Below are 27,821 nucleotides of genomic sequence, written 5' to 3'. Positions count from 1 at the left end.
TGGTTCATCGGAGATGAAGTCTCCCAAGACCTTACTGCTTTTCGGATTGGCTTCAGACTGTAATCTTCCGGTTCTCACAGATGTGAGCCCTCAGTCCCGGGCCACATGCCCTGTTCTTTGAGCACCTTGTCTGGGCTGAGGTCAGACCCACCACCTCTCACCACCGGGTAGCTGGCAGATGCCCACTGTGCCAGAGGGCTGGACCTCACGGCCCCACAACGTGCATGCTGCCATTGCCCAGCTCCCAGAGAGGGTCCCGTGTGGCCCTTGCCCAGGCAGCTTGGGGGGCGTGCAGGGGGCGGGGAGGGGAGGGTCTCGCTCACTGCCGTAGCTACACGCAGTTTACGGGAGCCACCGGCACCCTGGAGCCATCACACGTCCGGGAAAGCTGAGCCCCACGTGGCCAGCCAACTCCACCCCGGCCCCGGCACACAGGGCCGTACGGCCAAGGTGTTTTTACCTTTTCAAGAGGAAGTGGAAATCTGTATTTTCATCTAAAACCTCCTGATATCAAACCTCCACGTGAGCCGGGCCCCTGGGCCGGCGTGTAACCTGGAGCTACAGGTTGGAGCTGAGGCCGGCATGGGATGGCGGAGGCCGCTCGAGCGGCCTGGCCAGGGCGCCCGTGCCTGCTTCCTGGCCGCAGAGCAGGCTGTCGGAGATGTGCTGTGCTCAGTGCTCCTAGCCCTGCAGGCAGTCCGCTTGCCCACTGCTCTGGGCAGGTGGGCACAGGGGCCTTGCCCAGCCCACAGACACAGTGCTTACCTGTGTGAACAAGTCAGCCTAGACATTGCGCTGGGCGCTGGCATTTCCCACTCACCGAGCCACTGGCAGGACTTAGACGCTGGCAGAGATCACCTGTGCCCTTGTGCTGGCCAAGGCTTCCCCTGAGGACCAGACAGGGCTCTTCCATGCGCAGCCGGGCTTCTCTGTGTCCAGTCACACTTCTCCCCAGCCAGGCCTCTCCATGTCCAGCCGGGCCTCTCCATACCAGCCAGGCCTCTCCATGTCCAGCCGGGCCTCTCCATACCAGCCAGGTCTCTCCATGTCCAGCCAGGCCTCTCCATGTCCAGCCAGGCCTCTCCATGTCCAGCCGGGCCTCTCAGCCTCTCCGTGTCCAGCAGGGCCTCTGTGTGTCTAGCCCGGCCTCTGCGTGTCCAGCCGGGCCTGTCCGTGTCCAGTCGGGCCTCTCAGCCTCTCCGTGCCGCTGTCCTGCCCCCAGGTGTTCTCCTGCCGCAGCAACATGAACAAGCACCTGCTCACACACGGTGACAAGAAGTATACCTGTGAGATCTGCGGGCGCAAGTTCTTCCGTGTGGACGTGCTCAGGGACCACATCCACGTCCACTTCAAGGTGCGCGTCTCCCGGCCCGCGGGCCCCACGTCGGGGCGCGTGTTCCCGGCCTCTCCAGGCAGCACCCGGCCCGCGGGCCCTTGAGCCCCACCTGTCTGGGCGGTGCGGTCCTGATGGCGCCGTGGACCAGGCGCAGCGACAGCGATGTATCCTCCTACCATGGAAGGCCAGCGGCGGCTCTGGAGGGCTCCCCGCTGGTGTCGGCTTCTCCGGGCTTCTTGCTGGGTGCCCAGTGGCAGGGGTGGGGCGAGACGGAGTTCCAGGCCCATTTGTGAAGCACGAGCCTGTCTGCAAGGGCCGCCCTCCCGACCCATCTCCTCCACACCATCCCCGCGGGTGGATCCTGGGTGTAGCTTGCAGACCCTCGCTGCACCCCAACGTGGCCGTAATCAACTTCTCCAAGAAGCTTTTGTACCCTAGTTGCATGGGTCGTGTGGTGCAGCTGAAATTCCAGCCCAGGTGGCTCCTGGGAGGAAGTGAGAGGCAGAGCGGGGCTGTCACCCCCGCCTCGAGGATGGAGGGAGCCCAGGTGGGGGATGGGCGTGATGAAGGGCGGGGGAGCCGCTGTGGGGGTGACCGAGCACCAGACGCCACGCCGTACCCAGGGACAGCAACTGTGACTTGTTGGCACAGGTGACCGGGCCGGCCTGTGTCGTCGGGACCACGGCGGTGGGCGGGGCGCTGGCGGGGCTGTGACGGCTGTGCCGCCCTGCAGGACATCGCGCTGATGGACGAGCACCAGCGGGAGGAGTTCATCGGCAAGATCGGGATCTCCTCAGAGGAGAACGACGACAACTCGGACGGGAGTGCCGACTCGGAGCCGCACAAGTACAGCTGCAAGCGCTGCCAGGTGTGCGCATGCGCGGGGGTGGGGGGGCCACGCACAGCGACCCTGTCCCGAGTCCCTGGCGCCTGCGGATGCTGGCTGCAGGCCTCCAGCCCGTCGGAGCCCACCTGTCACCAGGCCCGCACCCAGGGTGGGGCCGGGCCGGCCTGGCCCCTGTCCCTCATTTCTGAGGACCTCGTGGCCTGCTGGGCCCTGCGTGGCTGTGGCTGGGACTCCCCCCGGGGCTCCTTGCCCGGCCCTGCGTGTCGTGTTCTCCGAGGTGGGCGTTGGCACAGCGGTGTCACGGCCCTGCCCGCCCGCCCGCCCGCAGCTCACCTTCGGCCGCGGGAAGGAGTATTTGAAGCACATCATGGAGGTGCACAAGGAGAAGGGCCACGGCTGCAGCATCTGCCACCGGCGCTTCGCGCTCAAGGCCACGTACCACGCGCACATGGTCATCCACCGCGAGAACCTGCCCGACCCCAACGTGCAGAAGTGAGGCGGGGATGGGGCAGAACGGGGGTTTGTGCAGAGTGCAGGGGTGAGGCGGGGTGAGGGGGTAGAACGGGGGTTTGAACAGGGTGCAGGGGTGAGGGGGGTAGAACGGGGGTTTGTGCAGAGTGCAGGGGTGAGGCGGGGGGCAGAACGGGGGTTTGTGCAGAGTGCAGGAGTGAGGCGGGGGTAGAACGGGGGTTTGTATAGTGTAGGGGTGAGGCGGGGTGGGGCATTTATACAGAGATGGCTCTGGCCAGCCAAGGAGCGTCACCACACCCAGGACCTTGGGGCGGCCTGCGTGTTCCTGACAGCCACTTCCTGGCCTCACCTCTTGCCCTCCCCGGGTGGCCCTGTATCAGGGAACAGCTCCATCCCCAGCCACGGGAGGGACCCTAGGACCCTTGCCCCCCCTCCCTACCCCACCTCCTCTGGAGCCAGTGTCAGTTGCGGCCGGAACCGGAACCAGTGCCGGGTGAGAGCCCTTGGTGAGGTTTGGTGTAGAGGCTGTGATGGTCGAGAGCCACTCGGTGAGGTTTGGTGTAGAGGCTGTGACCGAGGCCACAGACCGGGGCTCAGACACCAGTGCCAGCCACCCCGCCGTTGGCATCTGTGAGGAGGCGCGGCAGGGCTGGTTCCCGTGTCCCGGCCCATCCCCAGGTGTGTGTCCTGGCCGCTGACAAGGACAGGGTGGTGGCCTTACTTCCCCGTAGTCCCCTCTGGAAATGCTGCCTCCTGAGGCCGTGGGGCTCCGGCCTCCGCGGAGGATTCGGGGAGCACCGTGGAGCCCAGTGCAGGGACTAGTGGGCTGAGGCCCGTCTCTGCTCCAGGTACATTCACCCCTGCGAGATCTGTGGGCGCATCTTCAACAGCATCGGGAACCTGGAGCGTCACAAGCTCATCCACACAGGTAGCAGGCTGTTTTTTTGTTTTTGTTTTTGTTTTGTTGGTCGTGGGTCTTGAACTCTGGGTCTGGGCACTGCCTCTCCACTCTTCAGCTCAAGGCGATCGCCCTACCACTTGAGCCACAGCGCCACTTCTGGTTTTCTGCTGGTTCATTGGAGATGAGAGTCTCATGGACTTCTCTTGCCTGGGCTGGCCTTGAACCCCGATCCTCAGCTCTCAGCCTCCTGAGTAGCTGGGATGATGGCGAGAGCCACCGGCGGCACCTGACTATTGTGGAGCGGGTGGGAGCTGCAGGAGGGGCCGCTGGGGCTCACGCAGGTCTGACACGGAGGCTCCCTCACCTTCCTCCCACCCCTCTCCATCTTCTTTCCCTCTCCCGGGCACGCACGCCCCTCCCCATGCAGTGCCCCATCCTGCCACACTCAAGCCCTCCCGGGCCGTCCCAGGCCAGCCCCAGGGAAGCCCCAGGCCCCATGAACAGGTGACCACCGGGGCCGGGCACTGCCTCCTTGCCTCTGCCCGCTTTGCAGTGTGGCTGTGGGCTTGCAGGTGTGAAGAGCCACGCCTGCGAGCAGTGCGGGAAGTCCTTCGCCCGGAAGGACATGCTCAAGGAGCACATGCGCGTGCACGATGACATCCGCGAGTACCTGTGTGCCGAGTGCGGGAAAGGTGGGTGCCGGGCGGGAGGGGCAGGGCACCAGGGTGGGAGAGGTGGGTGCCAGGGCGGGAGAGGCGGGGAGCCGGGGCGGGAGAGGTGGGGCACTGGGGCGGGAGAGGCGGGGCGCCAGGGCTGGAGAGGTGGGGGCCGGGTGGGAGGGGCGGGGCGCCAGGGCTGGAGAGGCGGGTGCCATCCTGGCCTGGGGCCATGCCAGCCACGGAGCCATGGAGCAGCCGTGCTGTGGGCCCTGCTGCTGGCCTATGGGAGGGCAGCAGGGACTGGCAGGTGGCCGCGTGGCGGTGCAGGGAGCGCCACAGGCCTCAATCACAAGGAAAGAAAGGTACAGGAGCATTAACTCAGGAAGATTCCAGCAGAAAAACAAGGTGATCCAAAAGGCACAAACAAGCCCTCCTCCAAGGAGGAGGCTATGCCTGTGCGGTGATCCAGGACCACGGTGTCCACCCGTGTCCACTGGGGCAGCCTCTGGCAGCACCTTGCCACCGCGGCCCAGGAATCCATCCCAGTCCTGTGAAATAAAGCGGTGTGCTATGCCGAACCTCCCGGTACATCGCCCCATCAGCGGAATGAAAAACACGGTAATCCCAGCACGGGGTGTGTGCACACGTACTGGTGCTTGAACTCAGGGCCTGAATAGCGTTTTTTCTCTTTTCTGATGGTCCTGAGGCTTGAACTCAGGTCCTAGGCACCATCTCTGAGCTTTTGTGCTCAAGCAGTGCTCTTCCACTTGAGCCATGGCCATACTTCAGCTTTTTGTGGTTAATTGAAGAGAAGAATCTCACATCTCAGCCTCCTAAGTCGCTAGGATCACAGACCTGAGCCTCTGCCGCCTGGGCCTGGGTAGCTTCTTTTGCTCAAGGCTCCGCACTCTACCACTTGAGCTGTAGATATTGGAGTTAAGTCTCATGAATTTTCCTGCCCTTGGCTGGCTTCAAACAGCCATCCTCAGATCTCAGCCTCCCGAGTGGCTGGGATTGCAGGCACAAGCCGCCAGCACCTGGCCCTCCTCGCTACTGCTGCATAACGAGTCAGGTGTTGGAAGGAGCAAACTGAGACCCGGAATGGTATCTGACCGTTAGTCTGTGTAAGTAGGAGGTGGGGCTTGCTCTGGCCTACTCATGCCCTTTGTAGAGGGTGACATCACACTGTGGCACTGTCACTTGGTGGCACTGTCGCACGGTGGCACTGTCACATGGTGGCCCTGTCGCACAGTGGCACTCACAAACCGAGGACGTTCTGGGAGGCAGGGCCTGAGACCAGGCCTGTGTGCCCGGCGCCTGGCGCCTGCTACAGGACTCCCTTTCTGGCCAGCCTCTCACCGCCTGCAGTGGTGTCCCTTTAAGTGTGTGTGTGGGGGGGGGGAGCTTTTTAAATCAGAAGATGAAGGATAATGTCCTAAGGTCAAAGCTCTTCAAGAGTCGAAGGTCTGCCAGTGCTCCTTGAACCCGAATCCTCGCTGAGCACTCTTGCGCCCCCTGGTGGCCCTGCTGTGTAAGACCCCCTGGCCCCCGTGTGAGAATGCTGGCTGTGTCAGCTCTCTGGCTGGAGGAGTTTCCTGTGCGGCAGGAGGGGGAGGGGGAGGGGGAGGGGGAGGGGGAGGGGCTGATCAGGCCATTGGCCAGCTGCCCATGAGCCACGTGCAGGCCGCTGCCCCCAGCCGTGCCGTGCCTTGGGGGCTTGTCCTCGGGGAGAAGCCAGCCGAGCCCTCGGCCTGCCTCCGGCAGCCAGCAGTCTGCTCTGTGAGCACCAGGCCAGCTGAGTGCCCGCCGTGACCCCTGGCGCACACACTGGCCTCCTGCGTGGCCGGCTGAGACCCTCGCTCCCGAATAGACTCTGGCAACCACATGTCCCTAGCTACTCAGGAGGCTGAAATCTGAGGATCTCGGTTCAAAGCCAGCCCGGGCAGGAGAGACCGTGAGACTCCTATCTCCAATAAACCACCAGAAAACCGGAAGTGGTGCTGTAGTTCAAGTGGTAGAGCGCTTGCCTTGCCTTGAGCTGAAGAGCTGAGGGACATCGCCCAGGCCGAGTTCAAGCCCCACGACCGACAAAAAAAAAAAAAAAAAGATTGGCAGTGTTAAGTTACAAAAGGAGCTTGAGCTGGTGGCTCACCCCTGTAATCCTAGCTGTACAGGAGGCTGAGACCTGAGGATCGCAGTTTGAAGCCAGCCTAGGCAGGAAAGTCCATGAAATGCTACCTCTAGTTAATGAGCAAGAAGCCAGAAGTGGACTTGCTCAAGTGATAAAGCACCCCCTTGAGCGCTAAAGCTCAGTGACGGCGCCCAGCCCTGCGTTTAAGCCCCAGTACCAGCACACGCACACACAGCGCCGGGTGCCAGTGGCTCACACTCAGGAGGCTGAGATGTGAGGATCATGGTTCAAAGCCAGCCTGCTCAGAAAAGTCCCCGTGAGACATGAGACTCTTACCTCCAATAAATACTCAAAAACCAGAAGTGGCACTGTGGCTCAAGGGGTAGAACGCTAGCCTTGAACACAGAGAGGCTCAGGGTCAATGCCCAGGCCCTGAATTCAAGCCCCACAACTGACCAAAGAAGAGGTTAGCCATCACTGTGGGAACCATGCAGTTCCTCCTCAGAGCTGACAGGAAGCCCGCCACGCCGGAAGCCAGGCACCCGGGCCTCAGGAAGTCACCCCGTGTCACCCACCGCTCCCACGGGCACGGGCGGCCTCTGAGGACCCTGGACATCTGTGCCTGTCAGACTGGCACAGGCGTCCCGGGGCGGCCCTGCGGGGCCTCGGGGGCCTGGCACGCGCTGACCCGCCCTGTCCCCAGGCATGAAGACCAAGCACGCGCTGCGCCACCACATGAAGCTGCACAAGGGCATCAAGGAGTACGAGTGCAAGGAGTGCCACCGCAAGTTCGCGCAGAAGGTCAACATGCTGAAGCACTACAAGCGACACACGGGTGCGTGCCCCGCCTGCCGCGCCCGAGCCGGCCGCCCAGGACGGCTGCCTCCCGTGGCCGCTCTGCTTAAATGCTTTTCTTGTATCTGTTGAGATGATCATATGATTTTTCTCGTTTATGCTGTTGATGTGACATATTCATGCTCATTGATTTGCATGCATTGAACCATCCTTGTGTTTCCAGTATAAACCCAACTTGACCCTGGTGAAATGGTATTTTTAATGTGTTGTTGGATAGTTAAAATCATTTTTTCAAGCATTTTGTGTGACCTTGGCAGTTCAGTTGACTCTATCCTAGCATATTTATGTTTCCTTGCGTTTGGTCTTGGCTTTCATTTATTATTTTGTACCATTGTGTGAATGGGCTATGCAATGGGTGTCTGTTTGCAGTAGGTATAGATAAATTAATACTCTCAAAGATATTGTCCCCCTCCCCCCGTAGGCTCCACGCCACGTCTGGTTTCTCAAACAAGCCTTCCTACTCCTCATTTTTTTTTATATGAAATGTCACCGTAGAGGAGTAAATTTTCCAAGCCTCAGCTTTCTGGCTGAGTTTGGAATGGACTTCGTTTACGTCTTCTGGTAGTTTACAGCTCCCTCGAGACACGATAAACACGAAGCACAATGTCTTTTGTGAGCCACTGAGTCAAAACACGTGAAGCAGCTGAGCTTAAGCGAGCCTTTCTCCGCAGGGATTAAAGACTTCATGTGTGAGCTGTGCGGGAAGACGTTCAGCGAGCGGAACACGATGGAGACGCACAAGCTCATCCACACAGGTAGGCAGGCCGCGCGCCCGCAGGGAGCCGCTGTGCCGTTCTGTGGACACCTCTGGGACACCCGGCGCTGCCAAGGCTTCACCACGGCGTCCTTGGGCCTCTGGCGCCCACCACCGCGTTTGGGTGTCCGTTCTCGAGTTCCCAGTATTGGTGAGGGTCGCAGGCCCCTTGCTCGGCGGTCCCCGGCTGCGCCCAGCAGAGGCAGGGCAGGTCAGCCTGGGAGGGGGCCGGGGGCCAGGGGGCCCCCTCCCCCGTGACTCCTGCTTCTCTCCCCCCTGCACGTGCGTGTGTGAAGTGGGCAAACAGTGGACGTGCTCCGTGTGCGACAAGAAGTACGTCACCGAGTACATGCTGCAGAAGCACATGCAGCTCACCCACGACAAGGTGGAGGCACAGAGCTGCCAGCTGTGCGGGACCAAGGTGTCCACCCGGGCCTCCATGAGCAGACACATGCGGCGGAAGCACCCCGAGGCAAGCGCCGCCCCGCCCCGTCCAGCCTCCTCCCGCCCTCCGTGGGGCCACTCTGCCCACCTCCGGCCCTGGGGCGCTGGTCCTGCTCCGGCACGGCCACCGCCTGATCCCCCGAGTCCCCTGGGGCAGGGCCCCTCCCGCCCCTCCCCTCTGGGTGGCTCTCTGCCGCAAAGGAGACGGTGAGGACTGGAGAGTAGTAGCAGGGTGCTCTAAATGACCTTCTCTCTGGAGAGCCAGCTCGGGGCCAGCACGGCCTTCCCCGTTCCCGTCAGATGACTAATACACAAAGCACAGGCACCATGGGGCACCAGGGGACCGCTCCGAAAAATGGATACGGCAGTGGGGTTCTGGCCTCCCCGAGAGCGCCCTCTGAAAGCGGGGCCAGGGTCACCCTAATGTGCTGTGCGCTAGAACAAAAACGCAAGCCGGGCACCAGGGACTCACGCCTGTCATCCTACCTACCGGGAGGCTGAGAGCTGAGGATCGCACTTCAGAGCCAGCCCGGGCAGGAGAGGCCGTGAGACTGACCTCCAATAAACCACCTGAAAACCAGGAGCGGAGCTGTGGCTCAAGGGGTAGAGCGCTTGCCTTGAGCTGAAGAGCTGGGGGACAGAGTTCAAGCCCCACAACCGACAAAAAAAAAAAAAGAAATGGGGTGAATACTCTAGGTCACTGAAACCGGAGATGTTATAAGCATGGAGGTCACGATAAATCGTGAGCAAGTCACTGGATGTGACCACTGGGTTTTAGGATGGGAAAAAAGCAAAGGGCGGGGTGAAGACGGCGCAAGTCACGTGCTCACGCTGTGGAGAGTTCATGGAGGAGCAGCGGGAGGACGCGGGGGCTCAGGGGACCCATGCAAGCCAGGGGCCCCGCAGGGGCGCCCCAGCCCTCCTGTTCTGGCTACTCACCTCACTTCAGAGACCCGTCAGGCTGGCCTCATTACCGGATTCGTCTCTGACATCCGCCGCACTGTGGACATTATCCATCTTCCTGTGTGTGTGAACCGGCACGGGGCTTGAACTCCTTGCTCTGTCCCTTAGCTCTTTTACTCAAAGTTGGCCCTCTACCACTTGAGCCACAGTTCCACTCCCAGTGGTTAATTGGAGTTAAGTTTCACGGCCTTTCCTGCCTGGCCCAGCGGCGGGGGCAGCGTCCTCATTGGCTGCCCTGTGCCCTTGCAGGTCCTGGCTGTGCGGATTGATGATCTGGACCACCTCCCGGAGACCACCACCATCGACGCCTCATCCATCGGCATCGTCCAGGTGAGCGGAGGGCCCGCCCGGGGCCCCGGCCCTGGACAGACAGCAGCCTTGGGTGGGCTGCTTGTGGGTGTCTCATTTCTGGTTCTGTGGCTGGCCCTCTCCCAGAGCCTTCCAGAACATTCTGCCCAGGGTGCTTGTACAGACTTGCAGCTCTGTGTAGGGAACGTGGACACTTTCGCTGTCCCAAGGACACACTGGGTGATCTGAAGCTGGGAAGGAATTTTTAGTTCATTCCTTTATAACAGCTCTGTCGGATCACAAGGCAGCGTGTCGTGTGGTTGGTTTCTGAGAAGCAGCGCACGGTTGGGCAGTGGTCCTTTCTCCCCAGGGTGGAGAACGGTGTCGGGAACAGGAGGAAGGCCTGGCCCAGCCCAGACTCCCATGAGCCATCTGTACCCCTGACACAACACACAGCCCCGCTGCTGCTGCTGGGTCTGCTGCCCCTGGGTGCCACACTCAGTCTGGGTGGGTGACAGTGAGTGACAGGTGCTGGGCTGCCCCGCCCCCCGGGAAGAGGCACAGGTGGGCTCACCTGGCCCTGTGCTGCTGTCCCGTGGGAGCAGCCGGGCTCGTTGGGCTAAATATAAAGTAGTCCTCACTGGCTCTGCGTGGCGGAGGGTGCGCCCCGGCCCCGCACTGGCGGCCCGCAGGCGGCCCCTCCTGCCAGCGGCTTCGCACATTATCTCCGAAAGAGCCTTAGCTGAGCCCAGGTGTGGCCCCCAGCTTCCTGTGGCAGCCTCTCCCCCTCTCCCCCCCGCCCCACTTCACCCCACCAACCCGGTCGGGAGCTGAAAGTGCTCCCCCACAGCCCGAGCTGGGCCTAGAGCAGGAGGAGCTGGCGGAAGGAAAGCACGGGAAGACTGCGAAGCGCAGCCACAAGCGCAGGCGGAGGCCGGGGGAGGAGGCGGGGACCCCGGTCCCCGAGGAGGAGGCCGCCTTCAGCGAGTACACGGAGAAGGAGCCCCAGTTCACGGGCGGCGTGGGCGATGAGACCAACTCGGCGGTGCAGAGCATTCAGCAGGTGAGCCGGGCGCCCCGCGCCTGCCCGCCAGTGCTGCGCTCCGGCCCTTTGCACCTGTCGGAGGTGCAGAGGCGCCTCCCACTCCTGACCAGACCACCCGCGTCGTGGTTAGCAGCCCACGGACGAGAGCTGGCGGGCAGCTCCGGGCTGTGTCCACCTGGGGAGATTCAGCATGGCCGGAGAGGTCAGCACAGGGTCGCAGCCCTGGGCTCTGCTGGCCGCACTGCTCCTCCTCTTCTCCCCTGCTCTGCCCTCCCTCCGTCACCTGTTTCCGAGGCTCCGAGGCTCTGGAGGGGAGCCCGGCTGCAGACAGGCTTGCTCTGCATGATGATCTCCACGGAGGAGGGTTCCCTGCAGGCCTCGGCCGCCCTTCCCAGCCACGCGCGCCTGTCCAGCTTCCACTTGTGCCCCTCAAGGGCGGAGGAGCGGCCGCCTCTGCCTTCTGTCTGGCCAGCCGTCTTCGGGGCTCCGCGCCCCCTCACGGCTTCTATGGGCATCAGCCGCATTTCCTCTTCTGTGTGCACCAGTACTGAGGCTTGAACTCAGGGCCTGGGCGCTGTCTCTTAAGCTTTTTCCACTCAAGACTGCACTGTACCACTTGAGCTCCATTCCCAGCTTTTTGGTGGCTAATTGAAAATAAGAGCCTCCCAGGCTGGCTTTGAACTGTGATCCTCAGCTCTCAGCATGAATCGCTCGTACCCACCTGTATTTCCGCTTTCAATGACCCGGGTTTTACCTCTGGTCCTTCAGCCCAGGGTGAGGTCATCCCCAAGGGACTGCACCCCAGAACCCCTGCCCCCATCCCCCGTAGGCTCCTGAGTTTTCCTGTCTTCAGAAACAACTCACCGTCTCTCGCTGCCTGTGGCCCTTGCAGGTGGTCGTGACCCTGGGGGACCCTGGTGTGACCGCCCCACCCAGCTCCGTCGGCCTGACCAACATCACCGTCACGCCCGTCACCACCGCGGCTGGGACTCAGTTTACCAGCCTGCAGCCGGTGGCCGTGGGGCCCCTCACCACCCCTGAGCGCCAGCTGCAGCTGGACAACTCCATCCTGACCGTGACCTTCGACACGGTCAGCGGCTCCGCCATGCTGCACAACCGGGCGCACGACGTGCAGCTGCACCCGCAGCCCGAGGCCCCCAGCGCGCCGTCGGTGGCCCACTTCATCAACCTCACCACGCTGGTGAACTCCATCACGCCCCTGGGCAGCCAGCTCGGCGAGCAGCACCCGCTCACCTGGCGGGCCGTGCCCCCGACGGACGCACCGCCGCGGCCCCCGGCCCCCCCGCAGCAGCCCGCGCAGCCCCAGGTGCAGCCCGAGCAGCCGCAGATGTTCGGCTACTGAGTCCCTGCGAGTTGGAGGACGGCCAGGATTTGTTTGCTGGATACCAAACAGGGACAGGGCGACGGCGCAGGCCCGCGGGCCGCCCGGGCCTTCCAGTGGCCCTGCCAGCCGTGAGGCCCACGGGTTCGGTGGGGGAGGCTGCGCGGCAGGCGGGAGGCGGGAGCTGGATGGGGCTCCGTGCACGTGTCTCAGCCAGGTAGTGCAGCCCTGCTGCCCGGCTCCACACTCCACTGCAAGCTTGGGGAGAGGGAGGCCCTGGAGGCGAGGGGTTCATTGGTCTTCGTTTTGAACTTCGTTGCTACTGAAACCCAGACAGACAGAGGGGGACAGTCACAGTGTCCGCACTGTGCTCCTTGCGCCTGGCATGGTGACCAAGCAAGCGGATCCCCCCCGAAACGCGGGTCGCTGGAGCCGGTTGTCAGAGCTGGGGACCGAGGCCCCGGGTGGTCTCGCCACCCACCACGCCCGGCAGCGTCTCCGTGTGGCCAGCGGCCACAAGCAGCGCTGGGGGCGGGGGGAGGGGGTAACGTTGCTTTTCATTCTATTCAGGCAGATCTTACGTATTCCAGACCCAGACAGTAACCCTGTCTGTGCATTTTAACATGAAGTCACTCACACTGTAGACCTGTCCGTGTGCGTCCAGCTCTGCCCCCACGCCAGGGGCAGAGGCCTGAGGTGTGGCATGGGGCCCGCGTGGGGCCTGCCTGGGGCCTGGCTGGCTGAGGCTCCAGCGTGGTCTCAGGACTCTCCCACCCGATATATTTATTGTGACTGAAGTTCAGCCACCCCCCCGCCCCCATCGGAGAGCAGGGAAGGGATCTGGGGATCTGGGTTTTTTCTGTGTGAGCCTCAGGTGCAGAGGTGGATGTGCGGGAGGGTTTCCTGGAATTGCTCTCTCCAGGGAGAAGCAGGTGCCCTTTCCCACAGGCGGGGATGGAGCAGCGGGGGGGAGCTCCCCCGGAGAGGCGTGGAGGGTCTCCTGCATGACGCCTCATCCACCAGGGACCACCGTCCCCCGCTGGCACCCCGAGCCGGCAGCCGGCAGCTCTTTAGAGACGTGGGGAAGGGCGGGTCTTGCTCGCCCACTTTATTTTGTCTTTGCTCATGTTACTCTGGGAGCCGGCCCCGTAGAGACACTGGGTAAAGGAGGCCCGAAAGTCTGGGATGGCCAGGGGCCAAGAATGGCTGGTGATGCAGAATGCCACTCTGGACCTCATTCTGAATAGCAGGTTTGGGAAGGGGCAAGAGCTGGCATGCTGGGCATGCCCTCTGCAAAGAGGGAGGTCCTGAGCCAGCCCCGCCCTGCAGCCAGAGGCCCCGCCCCTCCCACATCTGCTGCCAATTTCCCAGGCCTGGGCCCGCCCTGCAGTGAGAGCCTTCCCCCCCCCCTCCATCTACACCCCCGTTCTCAGAGTGGGAGAACATTTGACTTTAATTTATGATTATTTTATGTTATTTATGTATATAATTAACTGCTTTATATGCAGTACCTTCATCAAGTGAATTTGGTTATAGATGAATTCTTTTCTAAAGCAATGTCTTCATTCTCCAAATACCAGGCGTCCGGCAGCCCCCAGGTATTTTCTAAAAACCAGTAACCCTGTCTGTGCATTTACAGAATCTCAAGGCCACGTGACCCAGCAGAGAATCCACCGGGCCTCGACTCACGACTAAACACCCCTAGTCTCCGCCTTTACTCCTCCTCCTTATGCAATAAAGGCCTTGGGATGTTACGTTTTTATTTTTTAAAAGATTTGTTTTGTGCCTCCACTAAGAAGCATTTGATGTTTTTACAGAACTTGGCCCCATGCGGGGCCAATATTTGCTTAAAAACACAGAGGTGTCTACTTCTTGGTGTAATAAGTGAAAATGCAAATAAAAGCCAACTTTTTCCCAACTTTTTCTGTAGATAATATGATTTTCAGAGGGCCGATGTCTTAAAGCAGGTGCAGTGATCTGCGTATGGGAAAACAGGACAGCAGAGGGCGCTGCGCGGCTGGGCCGGTACCGCACATTGTTCTGCGTAGATGACATTGGTTATTGGTGGAATAAAGTATTTGAGGTTTTATGCTTGTCCAAAGTGTGCAGCTAAAAAAGTAGACTGAGCCTGGCACTGGTGGCTCACGCCTGTCATCCTAGCTACTCTGGAGGCTGCATTCTGAAGATTGTGATTTGAAGAGGAGCTCAGTCAGGAAAGTCTGTGAACTAAGAAAAAGTGGGAAGTGGCGCTATGGCTCAAGTGGTAGAGTGCTGGCCTTGAGCTGAAGAGCTGAGGGACAGCGCCCAGGCCCAGAGTTCAGGCCCCACAACCAACCAAAAAATAATAATAATCAAACATCTATCTACATTTCCACTTTTTAATGTAAAAGCTCAAATCAGAAGTAGTAAAATCAGCCAGACGTGGGTGGCCCACGCCTGTAATCCTAGATACTCATGAGGCTGAGATCTGAGAATCATGGTGTGAGGCCAGCCCAGGCAGGGAAATCCATGAGACTGATCTCCAGTGAATCACCAAAAAAGCTAGAAGTAGAGCTGTGGTTCAGGTAGAGCGCTAGCCTTAGTGAAGAGGCTCAGGGACCGCGCCCAGGCTTTAAATCCAAACCTCAGCGTGTGTGCCTGCGCATACACGTACACACCAGCTTTGCTGGTTGAATCCTTGACCACCTGAAGTGGCTCCACGATCAGCCCTGCCCCACCCACCCCTGCGGTCAGGTGTGGTCAAAGCTGAACTTTTTTAGGAGCTTATTCACCCATCAAAGCCAGACTTGTGACTCGCAGGGCTCTGCCGGGCAGTGCAGTGGGAATGGCTGCGGTGGGCCCCCGTGCCGGCTGGCGTGACTCAGCCACGCCCGGCAGCGTCTGCAACCTCAGCTCAGCGGAATCAAGTTTTATAGCCCTTGGCTGCAAGTTGAGGGCCATCATTTCAAGCCAAGAACAGGAACATGGCCGAACTCCCCCAGACATGATTTGTTATTGTATTAGGAAGGAGGGCCGGGGAGATTTCACAACTGCATGCAGCACCCGGGACTCGTAACCGGGTACCTGCTTTTGTTCTGTTCCTGGCTAAGGTCAGATCGAGGATGCCTGGTGGTCGCTTCTGCCTTTAGCCTTGCACCCCCTGGGCCCACGCGTTAACTACTCAGCAGATCTGATCTTCCAGAATTTCCTCCAGATCCTTTCTCCTCTCTGGCTCTCCCAGGAACTCTGGCTCTCTTCCAGGTTTAAAGTCTCCCAGTGTTAGCTGGGCACTGATGACTCGTGCCTGTAATCCTAGCTACTCACAGTTCAAAGCCAGCCTGGGCAGGAAAGTCCATGAGACTCTTATCTCCAATAAACCAGAAAACCAGAAGTGGCGCTGTGGCTCAAGTGGTAGAGCGCTAGCCTTGAGCTGAAGAGCTGAGGGACAGCGCCCAGGGCCAGAGTTCAAGCCCCATGACACACACACACACACACACACACACACACACACACACACACACACACACACACACACACACACACACACACACACACACATCTCCCAGTGTTATTTTGCATGTTCTCACAGAAATATCTATTGGAACAGGAGCTGCGGAGGGTCAAGGAGCACAGGGCACACATAACTCCCGTGCTTTCTTTTGCATCTGAAGTTAGGAGGTGATGATATGGATAAAAAGATAACTGTCAGGACAGATGGACAGTAGGTGACTAATGGTTGCAGTTCCTAGGTCTTGTGTGAGTGTAATTGTGTGTGTATGTGTGTGTGGTGTGTTCATACACATGTGTGTGTGGTGTGTTCATACACATGTGTGTGCCAGTACTGGGACTTGAACTGAGGGCCCTCAGCTGTCCCTCAGCTTTCTTATTCAAGGCTGGTGTTTACTATTTGAGTCACAACTCCACTTACTGCTTTTTACTGGTTGATTGGAAACAAGAGTCTTATGAACTTTTCTGACCTGGCTGGCTTTGAACCTCAATCCTCAGATCTCAGCCTCCAGAGTAGCTAGGACTGAACCAAAATGCCCAGCTTTTTTCCCCCTCAAGTAGGAATTGAACTTGGGGTAGTGCACTTGTTAGGCAAAACACTCAACTACTTGAGCCACACCTCCAGCCGTTCGCTCTGGGTTTGTTGTTCAGAAAGGCTCTCACACAGCTTTGCCCAGAGTGGCTGCAGGCCAGATTTGCTGCCTCGGCCTCCTGAGTAGCAGGGGTGATCGGGTGCCCGCACACTTGGGCAGAAACTATACTTACGTACCATAAAGACAGGAATAAAAATGTAGAGGTTCGGAAGTCAGACGTTTTAGAAAGGATTTGAATTTTTTTCAAGAGAGGGCCATATTTTTCCATTAAAAAAGATAACTTAAAAAAATATTTTTAACCATGAGACATGTTCCTTTTGTTTCTACAGCCCAATCACCACTCAAAAACTCCTAAACTTACTTCTGCTTGTTATTGAAGAGCTTTATCTGGATAGAAGAATAAGAAAAGACATGTTATAGAAAAACCTAAGATTCTTGAAAGGTATCTATCTTCATATCTTTAATATAACTTTCACTGACGGGCCACACAAACTTGTGCTGGGATGACAAATTGAGGGCAAATCCAGATTCAAAACAGATGGTTCTTAGGAACTACCTGATTTTTTTTTTTTCGGTCTGGTCGTGGGACCTGAACTCTGGACCTGGGCGCTGTCCCTCAGCTCTTCAGCTCAAGGCAAGCGCTCTACCACTGAGCCACCTCCCCAGCCCCTACCTGAATTTTCTAGGAACCCTTACCCCAAAATTGCCAAGGCCAGGGGTCCCAGATAGCCCTCTGGAGTGAGAATGGACAGCTGGCTGGCCTTGCTTTCTGTTTCTGAATAAGAAGCCCGCGTGCGGCACGCGGTGGGGGCAGGCAGTGTGTGAGGGTCCTGCCTGGAGTGCATCCTGCTCTCAGCCGCTTAGGCTCCTCAAATCTGCATCTCCCATGGCAGAAAGTTGTTCTCAGTCAGGTGCCAGTGGCTCACACCTGTAATCCCAGCTACTCAGGAGGCTCAGATCCAAGGATCATGGTTCAAAGCCAGCCCAGGCAGGGAAGTCCATGAGATTCTTCTTTCCGATAAACTACTCAAAACACCAGAAATGATACTGTGGCTCAAGTGGTCGAGCACTAGCTTTGAGCACAAGAAGCTCAGGGACAGCGCCCAAGCCATGAGTTCAAGACCCAAGACAGGCAAGATAAATAATGAAAGAAAGTTGTTCTTATAGGAAATGGTGGTAAGAAATTCTTTTCTTGGGCTGGGAAGGTGACTCAGTGGAGTGCTAGCCTTCAGCTGAAGAGCTGAGGGACAGCACCCAGGCCCAGAGTTCAGGCCCCACAACTGACAAAAAAAAAAAAGAAAAAAAATTCTTTTCTTCTGTGAAATCACTCAAAGACAGACCGACAGATAGACAGAGAGGGAGAGGGTGAAGGGAAGGGAGAGGGAATCCTTACACTTGTATAGGGTCTGCTGCTAATGCTTCAGAAGAGATTTTTACCATTGATACTCATTTTGTTTGTCTTTGCAAATGAATGCTTGCAGTCAGTAAAGTGGGTTACAGGTTGAACATGGTCACAGCATTTGCTGATTCATTCTTGCAGTTTTAGCCATTTATTTTTTTTTACCTGTACTTCTTTGCTCTTTATGTGGCTTTATTATTGTTATTATTTACTTCATAGATTTTTTTTAGGGGGGAAAATACAGTGGTGTGTGTGTGTGTGTGTGTGTGTGTGTGTGTGTGTGTGTGTGTGTGTGTGTGTGTGTGTGTGTGTGTGTGTGTGTGTTCCCACTTAAGGCTGGTGCTCTACTTGAGCCACAGCTCTACTTCCGGCCTTTGGTAGTTACTTGGAGATGATTCTTATGGATATTTCTGCCCAAGCTAGCTTTAAACTGTAATCTTCAGATCTCAACCTCCTGAGTATCTAGGATTACAGGCGTGAGCCATAGATGCCCAGCCAAATTATATTTTCTAAAAATTAAAAAAGAAAAAAATCTGTTGCTGGTCCAGGCGGCTCATGCGCAGTCCTCACTACTCGGGAGGCTGAGATCTGGAGAATCAAGGTTTGAGCCCAGCACTGGCAGGCAAGTCTGTAAGATTCCACCTCCAATTAATCAGCAAAATGTTGGACTGGAGATACGACTCAAGTGGTAGAACACTAGCTTCAGTGTAAAAGCTAAGACAGTGCCGAGGCCCTGAGTTCAAGCCCCAGTACCTACCCCCAAATAAAATAAAAACACTTTATCCTAAGCAATGCATTAGTAAGTGATGGAAAGTCTCAACCAGTTCACAGATGGCTTCTTTTGCAAATTGAAGAGCCCAGAATCTTCAAACGAAAGAACTCAACCTGCTATAGATTCTGCTTCCTTTCTAGCGACCCACAGCAGCTGTCCCCAGCCAGCGTCTCCTCTCTGCACCCAGTGACCCTCCCTCCTGACTTCTGCGATACCCGAAAACAGACGGACAAATGTCATTAAGGTTGGTTGACCCAACACTTGGCAGTCAGCCTTAAAAACATACATGGAGCAGGTGTCACAAGTGACATGAATCTTCTGACTCTCTCAGAGAAAGGTGGGATGTTCTGTGTTTTTGTTTTTAATAGAAAGCACCTTACATCCGTCACCGGGATCCCCTAGCATGAGGGCCAGCCCCCCACCCCCCGCCAGCCCCCACCAGGCCTGGCCAGCACTGGGAGGGAGCCCAGGGCACCCTCCCTCTCCAGAGCCAGACCCAGCCGACGCCAGGCTGTCAATCAGTATTTATGCAGCCGCGGCCTGGGCCTCCTTGTTGGCCCTTAGCGCGCATGCCTCTGCGGCCGCCCGGGCTTGCCCCTGGACCTGGCCTGCCTTGTTGCTGGCAAAATTATTTCCCAAGAAAATGTGTCTTCAATACAGTTCTCAAATCATGTAAAACGTATTTAAAATGTTTGGTGCAGGCCAGGCACCGGTAGCTCACGCCTGTCATCCTAGCTACACAGGAGGCTGAGATCCAAGGATCACGGTTTGAAGCCAGCCCAGGCAGGAAAGTCTATAAGACTCTTATCTGTAGTGAACCACCAAAGAAGCCAGAAGTAGAGCGGTGGCTCAAGTGGTAGAGCGCTTGCTTTGAGTACATAGTTCAAGCGCCAGTACTGACCAAAAAAGTAACTGTTTGGTTAATGTAAGCATTAGTGTCAGTTTAATGGTTTACCTATCCGTTTGAGCTGTTGGTCAGTAAGTTTGGGTTTATCTCTGGTAACAAATGGGCCATGCTAGCACAGCCGTCTCAGGGCAGGTATCCGTTGGGAGACTGGAGGCTGGGAAGGGGTGCCGTCTTCTCCCTGACAGCACAGTCCCTCTGCACACCGCTGCAAGGCTGCATGGGGGCACACCCCTCCCCGCTCTGACCCCCGCGTCCCTGGGGGACACACCCCTCCCCGCTCTGACCACGGCACCCCTCTTCTCCTGGGATTCCTGATGCTGCCCTTCAAACCTCCTTTGTTCGCCAGGCACCAGTGGCTCACGCCTGTCATCCTAGCTACTTTAGGAGGCCGAGATCTGAGGACAGAGGTTCAAAGCCAGCTCAGGGCAGGAAAGTCTGTGAGACTCTTATCTCCAATAAACCACTCAGAAAACCTGAAGCGCTGTGGCTCAAGTAGTAGAGTGCTCACCTTGAGCTGAAGAGCTGAAGCCCAGTGTTCAAGCCCCATGACCAACCAAAAGAAACCAAAGCCTCCTCTGTTGACCCATTTTCCTCCATGACACAGCTCACTGCCTTCTGTGGAAGCTTCTGGAAGATGTCTTCAGCTCCTTTCATTTTCAGTTCTATGAGTTCTTGGGGTTCTGGTGTCCTCTTGCTCATCCTGCTGGCGATGCATCGAAGTCCACTGTGAACGCAAGCCCTGGTGCGCGGATGCTGTGTGCTCAGGCTCCCCGCCCCGCACCATCTCTGTCTCCTGTGCGTTCCAGCTGTGTCTCCTGGCCGTGGTGGAGAGCTCCTGTGATCCCAAAGCTCTCGGCCACAGGCAGACCCGGACTCCAGCATGCACAGCGGACGGGTCTTCGCGGCAGATGGTGAGTGTAGGGGTGAAGCTGGTTGTCAGTGCTGAGAGATGGGAGCCATGCTGGAATATTCTAGGCCCTGGGCTGCCCCTGCTGTGGGTCAGCCTGGGTTCACTCATTGGGAGCCAGTGCGTGTGTGCCATATGCGCACACACACACACACACACACACACACACACACACACACACACACACAGCATAAAGCACTCAAGGCTGAGGCAGTAGGTTGGAGGTTCTAGGCCCGCCTAGACTTCCTTAGGGAACCCCTGTCTCAGAACAAACCTCCCCAGACTCTCAGCGTCTCTGTTTTGTACTTGAGCCTTTGATCCATCTGTACCAGCGAGGTCTCCGCCCAAGCTCTGTGCAATGATAAATATTGACTTTTCTTTCAACACATCAAAATCATGCATAATGCTGTACGCGAGGCTTTCAGCTACAAACGAGATGCACAGTCACAAAGCTGGGGGGTGCTTAGACATAATTTAGGGATTATGTTCATCAAGGTCCCTTTCACGCAGGGCTGTCAGAGGGCGTCCGTGCACTGGAGACATCGGGCTAGTCCCATAACAGGCGGGTGGGGCGGGGCGGCATCTCCATCTCCAGCCCCAGGGAGATGGGCTGAGGCTGCACCGAAGGCTGATTTCTGAAGAACTTACTTCCTGAGTTGCAAACACAGCTTGGCCTTGGTTTGTTTTTTAACTTGTCTTTAATTTTTTCTTCTTTTTTTTCCTGAATATAGATTTTTAAACTATTTGCATGATTATTTCTAATTTTTTAAAACAGAAAATGTTTCTATTTTAGAAAAACAAAAGCATCATGTACTTAAGGTATGGAACATGAACTCCTGATACTTGTCCCTGGTAAATCAACCACAGTAGGCAAATCACTGAATAGATCTGTCTCTCTAGTTACCCTGCGTGTATGTGTAGCTGGTGTGTGTGAATGAGCATTGTGTCATTGTGGATATGGTATCATTCTGTGTGTGTGTGGTGGGTGTATAATATGATGGGTTTATAGGATTTTTTTGGTCGGATGTAGGGCTTGAACTCAGGGCCTGGGCACGCTTGTCCCACAGCTTGTTCACTCAAGGCTAGCATTCTACCACTTCAAGCCACAGTTCCACTTCCAGGTTTCTGGTGGTTCATTAGAAATAAGAGTCTCTTGGGCCTTCCTGCCCAGGCTGGCTTCAAACCGCGATCCTCAGATCTCAGCCTCCTGAGTAGCTAGGGTGAAAGCATGAGTCTCCGGCGCTCAGCCATTGTTCTGCGTGTGGCGTGTGTAGATGGTGTGCACATGTGTGCTGCACATGTATATTTTGTGAACCATGTCACGGTGGAGATCTATGGTGAGTGCGCCCAGACCTCTCTCTTGGCACCTGCCAGCGTGCCACAGATGCAGCACTACGAACCGTAATCCTCACCAGGAAACCTTTCCAGTTACTCATGCCGTGTGTGAAGCTGTCATGTGTCTCCTCTTAAAATGGCTCTAGCACTGACCACTAAAATTAGCAGCAACAAATTCAAAAACCAGATAATTCCACCATTGTAATGGATCCATCTAAAGAAGGAGACAATACATATTTACACACATTGTAAATAAACTTTATTCTTTGCAGTGCTGGGGGTCAAACCCAGGGCTTGGCACTTCCACAGGAAGCTTTCTACCATACAGGCTGCTAAGGAAACTTTCAACAACAAGCATCTCGCAGGACATTGGTGGCTCACGCCTGTAATCCCAGCTACTCTGGAGGCTGAGATCTTAGGATCCCAGTTCAAAGTCAGCCTGGGCAAGAAAGTCCATGAGACTCTTATCTCCAATTAACTACCAAAAAGCCAGAAATGGAGCTGTGGTTCAAAGTGGTAGAGCACTAGTCTTAAGCAAAAACAAGCACACACACACACACACACACACACACACACACACACACACACACCACACACCACACACACCCAGAGCCATCAGCCAGCTCCTTGTTTCCTAATGAAACTGCTCACACTGGTAGAAATCTTTGTTTTAATGTATAAAATGTATAAAATTGTTAGCATAAAGGATAGAAGAGGAAGACAGAAAGAACCCTTGTGTGTATTTGCATTATGATGCCTCATAGCACGCATGCATGGGCAGTTTGATTGGTGTGTGTGTGTGTGTGTGTGTGTGTGTGTGTATGCTGGTACTAGGCCTGAACTCAGGGTCTGGGCACTCTCCCTTAGCTTTTTTGCTCATGGCCAGCACTCTACTACTTGAGCCACAGCTCCATTTCCGGTTTTATGGGGTTAATTAGAGATAAGATTTTCAGATGTTCTTGTCCAGGATGGCTTTGAGCCTTGATCCTCTGATCCTCTCTGATCTCAGCCTCTTGAACTAGGACTTCAGGTGTGAGCCACTGGCACCCAGCTTAGTTTTGCTGATTTTAGTGCTGATGCCATGCTGATATTTTTCCTGGCAAATTACAGCTCCTTCATTTCATTCCCTCACACTCAAATTCCCCATCTCCTGAGGCCAAGGTGACCTTAGATCTGAGTACCCCCCCCCTCTCTCTCTCTCTCACACACACACACACACACACACACACACACACACACACACACGCAGAGGGGGGGTAACATCAGCAGTCCCCTCCCTCTCCGTTCCCTTTCACCCCACCCCATGAAGAGTCCATAGAAAATATCCAGAACCCAACAAAGTAATACTCGCCAGGCCCAGCAGGCCATCAGAGATCAGCAGGCATGAAGGGGTGGAGAAGACAACCCCCAAGAGAAAACCTGTGGGCTGAAACCAACACCACCTCTCAGGTGAGCAAGACGCAGGGCATCTGGTGTGTCTAAGAACTCAGAGACATGTTTTGTTTTAAAGACCTAAGCTGAGATTCTAGAGATAAGCACGTCTGAGATGGGAATGTACCCTGGAAGAGTGGCAGGGGGCCACCCCTGGGCGTCCCGGGGAGCCCCACAAAGCAGCCCCAGGATGCACAAGCTCCTGAGTTCACCTTAAAAGCTCTGGAGAGCCTGAGTTCCTAGGGAGAAACTGAGTCAAGGCAGCCAGCCCCCGCCCCTGTCCCGGGGGAGTGTGCTCGCAGGACTGGACCTCAGCCAGGCTGGGACTCCTGCTTCTAGGTCACATCCAACAGGTGACCTGCAGGAGCACTGCAGTGTTGTGAGGTTGGCCCTTCTGGCCACCCGCAGTTCTCAGTGTGGCCTGCAGGGGGCAGCTCGTGGAAACGCTCGCCGAGGATTTGGCCGTGCTGTGCAGGGCGTCTGTGAGAAACCGCGACAGGCCCCTTCACAGTCAGCTTTGGTCTAGGAAGGTGGATCTGGGGTGCAGCTAGGAGACCCTGCTGGCAGAGCCCCGGGCCCTCAGGGTCACTCAGCCTGGTGACACCGCAGGGCGGGGGCAGGCAGCCTCGCGGCTCCCCCGCCCAGGGTCCAGTGGAGGGGGACGGGTCCCCGCTGCCCACCCATCACCGCTGTGCCATGCGGGCTGGCTCCGCTCCCTGCTGCTTCTGGTCAGAGGATCCGTCCAGACAGGCCGTGCGGCGCCTCATGTCTCCTTTGTTCACTTGGCTGTCCTTGCACGGGTCTGCCGGTGGTGTTCCTGGGACCTAGCCACAGTGGTATATAATATTTTATAGAAAGGGATCGTGCAACTTTTCCTTTTTGCTTGACAGTGCTGGGATTTGAACTCGGAGCCCTGTGTTTGCTAGGCAGGCGCTCTACCTCACGAACAACTCCTCCAGCCTCTTTTGGCTTTAGTTATTTTTCCAACCGCGTCTTGTGTGTTTACCTAGTCTGGCCTTGGCCCTCCATCCCCCTCTGTGTACTTCCAGAGTCGCTGGATGGCAGGCATGTACCACCATTCCTGGCTTTTTGTTGGTTAAAATGGGATCTCACGAACTTTCCCCCCTGCTGGCCTTGAATCTTGATCCTCACGATGTAGCAGGATTATAGGGGTGAGCCATCTTGTCCAGGTGAGATCTATCTGGAACCTGGAGTGGCTGCAGTACCTCCTGGACACTGTGGGGGGCACTCTGGAGGCAACTAAAGCTAGATTTACTTTGAAGACCCAAACTGTCAGGTAGGGTGCAGCGGAGAAGCAGCGGTACCCCTCCCAACTCAGCTGGGATGGCGTCTGACTGGAGGGAATCAGCCTGTTTGAGATGACATCACCCGGTCTGGAGGAGGTGCGGGGGGGGGGGCAGCAGGAGGGGACAGGGAAGAACACCTCGGCACGGGAGCAAGGGCAGATGGCCTGAGGAAAGAAGGCATTTGTATTATGGACGAAAGGACGGCCCCGCCTTGCCCCCTCCACACTGGATCCTACGGTGGAGGAGTCAAGGATTAATCAACCAATCAGACTCCTAATACACACAGTGACACACCAGGCCTCAGCCCCCGAGCTAATGGCAGAGGAATGCAATGGCAGGGGAGGCATGAGGAGCCGTAATGGGAGAAGAGCAGGCACGGCTGGGCAGGGGGAGAGGGTCAGCTCTCCTGGCCCGTCAGGCTTCCCAGCGCTGGGGAGCAGCCGGCGGGGAGGGCAGGCCGGAGGAGGAGGGCAGCAGAGCACCGGCTGCAGCTGGAGAGGCAGGTCCCTGCCCATCTAACCAGAGGGCAGACCTGTCCTCGGGACATCCTGCTGCCCCGTGAGGAGCGGACAGGACAGAGGCCCAGAGGCAGCCCAGGGCAGATGGGAAAGGGTATGACCGAGGCCCTGGCACAAATCCTGCATCAAGTGAGTTTGGGTCTGGCACTATGGCTCACACCTGTAACCCTAGTCACTTAGGAAGCTGAGGTCTAAGGATTGCGGTTCAAAGCCAGCCTGGGCAGAAAAGTCCCTGAGACTCTAATCTCCAATTAACCAGAAACAAGCCAGAAGGGAAGCTGTGGCTCAAGTGGTAAAGCACCAGACCTGAATGGAAAATGCAAAAGGACAGAGCCCAGGCCTTGAGTTCAAACACCAGTACCATGCACCAAAACAATATTTAAAAAACAAAGAGGCGGGCTGGGAAGGTGGCTCAGTGGTAGAGCGCTTGCCTTGCATGCCTGAGGCCCTGGGTTCGATTCCTCAGCACCACATAAGCAAAAAGAAAAAAGCCGGAAGTGGCGCTGTGGCTCAAGTGGTAGAGTGCTAGCCTTGAGCTGAAGAGCTGAGGGACAGCGCCCAGGCCCAGAGTTTAGGACCCATGAGCGGACCAAAAACAAAAACAAAAACAAAAACACCAAGAGGCATCTGTGGTCAGTGCTGGCCCTGGGCTGGCCTCTGCCAGCCAGAGGGCCAGATGGCGGGTGTTGGGGTGCGTGAGGTTCCTCTTGTTCAGGCTCAGGTACCACTGCAGTGGGCTGTGAATCCTGCGGGGCTGCACGGAGGAACGGGAGCTCCTGGGTTCCAGCCTTTAGACCACCGTGGCTCATTTCCAGAGTCAGAAACAGTTTGAAGAAAGTAATCACAGGCCCTCAAACACACTGAGGTGTGTTTAGAGATGTGTGCAGACACCACATCAGCTTTTGGGGGTGGTAGAAGAGAGGTCTGCCCAGAGAAACAGCGGAGGCTGGGGTCTAGGGGAGGCTGGGGGGGGGGGGGGGGAGGCCGGGTTGTGTGTTTATGTGGATAGACTACCAGAGGAAGGAAGGAAGGTGTGGGGAGGCTGTGGTAATTACTGGAACTGCACGTTCCCTCCTGCTAGGCCCCTGGGCAGGGGCCTGTCACCCTGTCCCCAGGGCGTGGAATGCATGGAAGAGGTGGGAAAGGCAGGTTGATAACTCCAGCAGATTGATAACTCCTGTCTTAGAAGTCAGTGCTTGTGTAAATAAAGAGATTTGCTTGAGAAAGGGGGGGGGGGGGCGGGGAGGGACGATTTCCACCCCACCACTCCCAAAACACTCTTTGCACTAAAGAATGTCAGAATCCAGGAGGTGAGCAAGTGCTCTTCTCCTAGAAATGATGCTCAAAACACCCGGGGAATTGGCAGAGTTGGTGTGCAGGGTGTGGTGGGGTGGCTGGAGGCCCCGCCTCCTGGGGGAGGGGCCAGCTCCCCATCTCTGGGCCTGGGAGATGAACTGAGCCTGTTGTCTGGGAGGGAGGGGGGGTTGGGATCACTCCACAGACTCTGAGGAGGACAAAGGGGACAATACCTCCTCCACTCAGAGCCCCTCAGTACACAAGCCCAGCAGCAGTAGTAAAGCCCCCCCCCACACCTGGTACATCATCATCGTCATCATCATCATCATGGCCACACATGGCATTACCTCCTCGCAGTCCTGCGTGGGGACTGGAGAAACAAGTACATCACTTCAGACAGCATGGCGGCAAGCTGGGAGCTCACCACCCTTTCCTCTCCATCTAGAAGGCTTATCAGTCCCCACACACACACACCGGGCTTTAAGGCCAGTCTCCTGCCCTTCCCAGATTCAGGGCCTTTGCTGACCTGGCTGGGCCAGTCTGCAGCACCCTCGGCCTGGGTGCGGAAGGTCAGCTCTTGGGCCCTGGGGTAGGTGGGACTTGCCAGAGTAGCTGTCTGTCCCTCTGTGTCCCTCGGTCTCCAGCCACAAGGCATCCTCTGAGCAAGACAGCCTTAGGGCTCTCTTCCTAGCGCCCCACCTGCGCTTGGTGACTGGACTGTGCCCCGTGCCTTCCTGCAGCCCACGCAGAGCAGCTGCCCGCGCAGGTCCTCCTCAGGTTCATTAATGCTGTGGCACGAATCCTCCACTCCAAGATGTACGCCTGCCTGCCTGCCCGGGTTCACTTCCTGTTTTCCTCAAGTCACCCAGTCTTCTTTAGACCTACCGTGTATCTGAAGCGCAACTTTACTTTTATGTTCAGAAATATTAACGACACTTGCTGGTGACCGCTGACCAGGAGCAGGAGTAAAGAGTATCCCCAGCCATGGGGGGGGGGGGGGCTGGAGGAAGGAGCCAGAGGATTAGGCATGGTGAGGTTTGCTTTGGAGTGGAGATGGGCCAGGGCACACACTGTGATCTTTGTCCCTGAAGCCAGGGCCTGGCTGCTTGAGTCTCCTGGGGTTCCCGTCCGGGACGCAGGAAGCCATCCTAAGCCTGCAGCAGACACTCCATAAATATTTGCTGAGTGAAGCACAGATGATTAAATAAATGAAATTGGAGTGTTTTATTGCTCGACTCCTGGCGGTTAGTCAGGGCTGCGGAGCTGGGAGACCAGAAGCCGTGGGGAGAAAGGCATTGGGAGCGGAACCCCGGAAATGGGCATGAGTCACTTTCTAGTCAATTCATTTTCCCTCCACCAAAACAAAGTACTGTTTACTTCAAGTTGCCTTTACATAGTCGAAGCCTCAATTATTCTTAAGGGGATCCCTGGAATGGCAGCTACAGTTGGTGCACATGGATGTTGAAACGGCCGATTGTGCCCTGGCCAAGGCTGGCAGAACAGTGGAGCCTTTCTGCACGGACAGAAGGCAGGCACTGCCCTGTTGGGACCGAAGCAGGGCGGCAGAAGGGACTCAGTCACTGGCTGGGAAATAAGGGGATCCCCCTTGTAAACCTGGAAGCGCTCCCTGCTAGGCACCCCCTCCATTATTCACCTCCTCCTGACACAGCACAGTGGCAAAAACGCGTCACCCCTGACCCACCCACCCTGATGACCCACCCACCACTGACCACCCACCACTGACCCACCTATCTTGCCAAACTGGGAAAATTTCCCTGAAGGTAAAGGAAACACCTTTCCGTTTCCTCCCTCCCTCTTCCTTCCCTCCCTCCCT

General features: G+C 56.9%; 1 protein-coding gene across 2 annotated transcripts in view; it reads left to right on the top strand.

The window, feature by feature from the left end:
* The window catches only part of Prdm15 (PR/SET domain 15), a 36,445-nt gene extending 22,501 nt beyond the window's left edge, over positions 1-13,944 (top strand). For both annotated transcript variants that reach the window (XM_070030746.1, XM_070030747.1), the window contains exons 14-24: positions 1,223-1,354; positions 2,070-2,204; positions 2,512-2,675; positions 3,503-3,582; positions 4,128-4,247; positions 7,049-7,180; positions 7,872-7,955; positions 8,251-8,426; positions 9,611-9,691; positions 10,500-10,712; positions 11,587-13,944. In XM_070030746.1, coding sequence (XP_069886847.1) covers positions 1,223-1,354; positions 2,070-2,204; positions 2,512-2,675; positions 3,503-3,582; positions 4,128-4,247; positions 7,049-7,180; positions 7,872-7,955; positions 8,251-8,426; positions 9,611-9,691; positions 10,500-10,712; positions 11,587-12,057 — 1,788 coding nt within the window. In that variant the 3' untranslated portion in view covers positions 12,058-13,944. The remainder of the gene's footprint in view (positions 1-1,222; positions 1,355-2,069; positions 2,205-2,511; positions 2,676-3,502; positions 3,583-4,127; positions 4,248-7,048; positions 7,181-7,871; positions 7,956-8,250; positions 8,427-9,610; positions 9,692-10,499; positions 10,713-11,586) is intronic.
* Positions 13,945-27,821: the final 13,877 nt, after the last annotated feature.

The sequence above is a fragment of the Dipodomys merriami genome, unplaced genomic scaffold, assembly GCF_024711535.1.
Source record: "Dipodomys merriami isolate MVZ:Mamm:240054 unplaced genomic scaffold, mDipMer1.0.p SCAF_2, whole genome shotgun sequence".
Taxonomy (NCBI): Eukaryota; Metazoa; Chordata; class Mammalia; order Rodentia; family Heteromyidae; genus Dipodomys; species Dipodomys merriami.
Note: the sequence above shows the minus strand (reverse complement) of the source record. Positions and strands in the feature narration are given on the sequence as shown.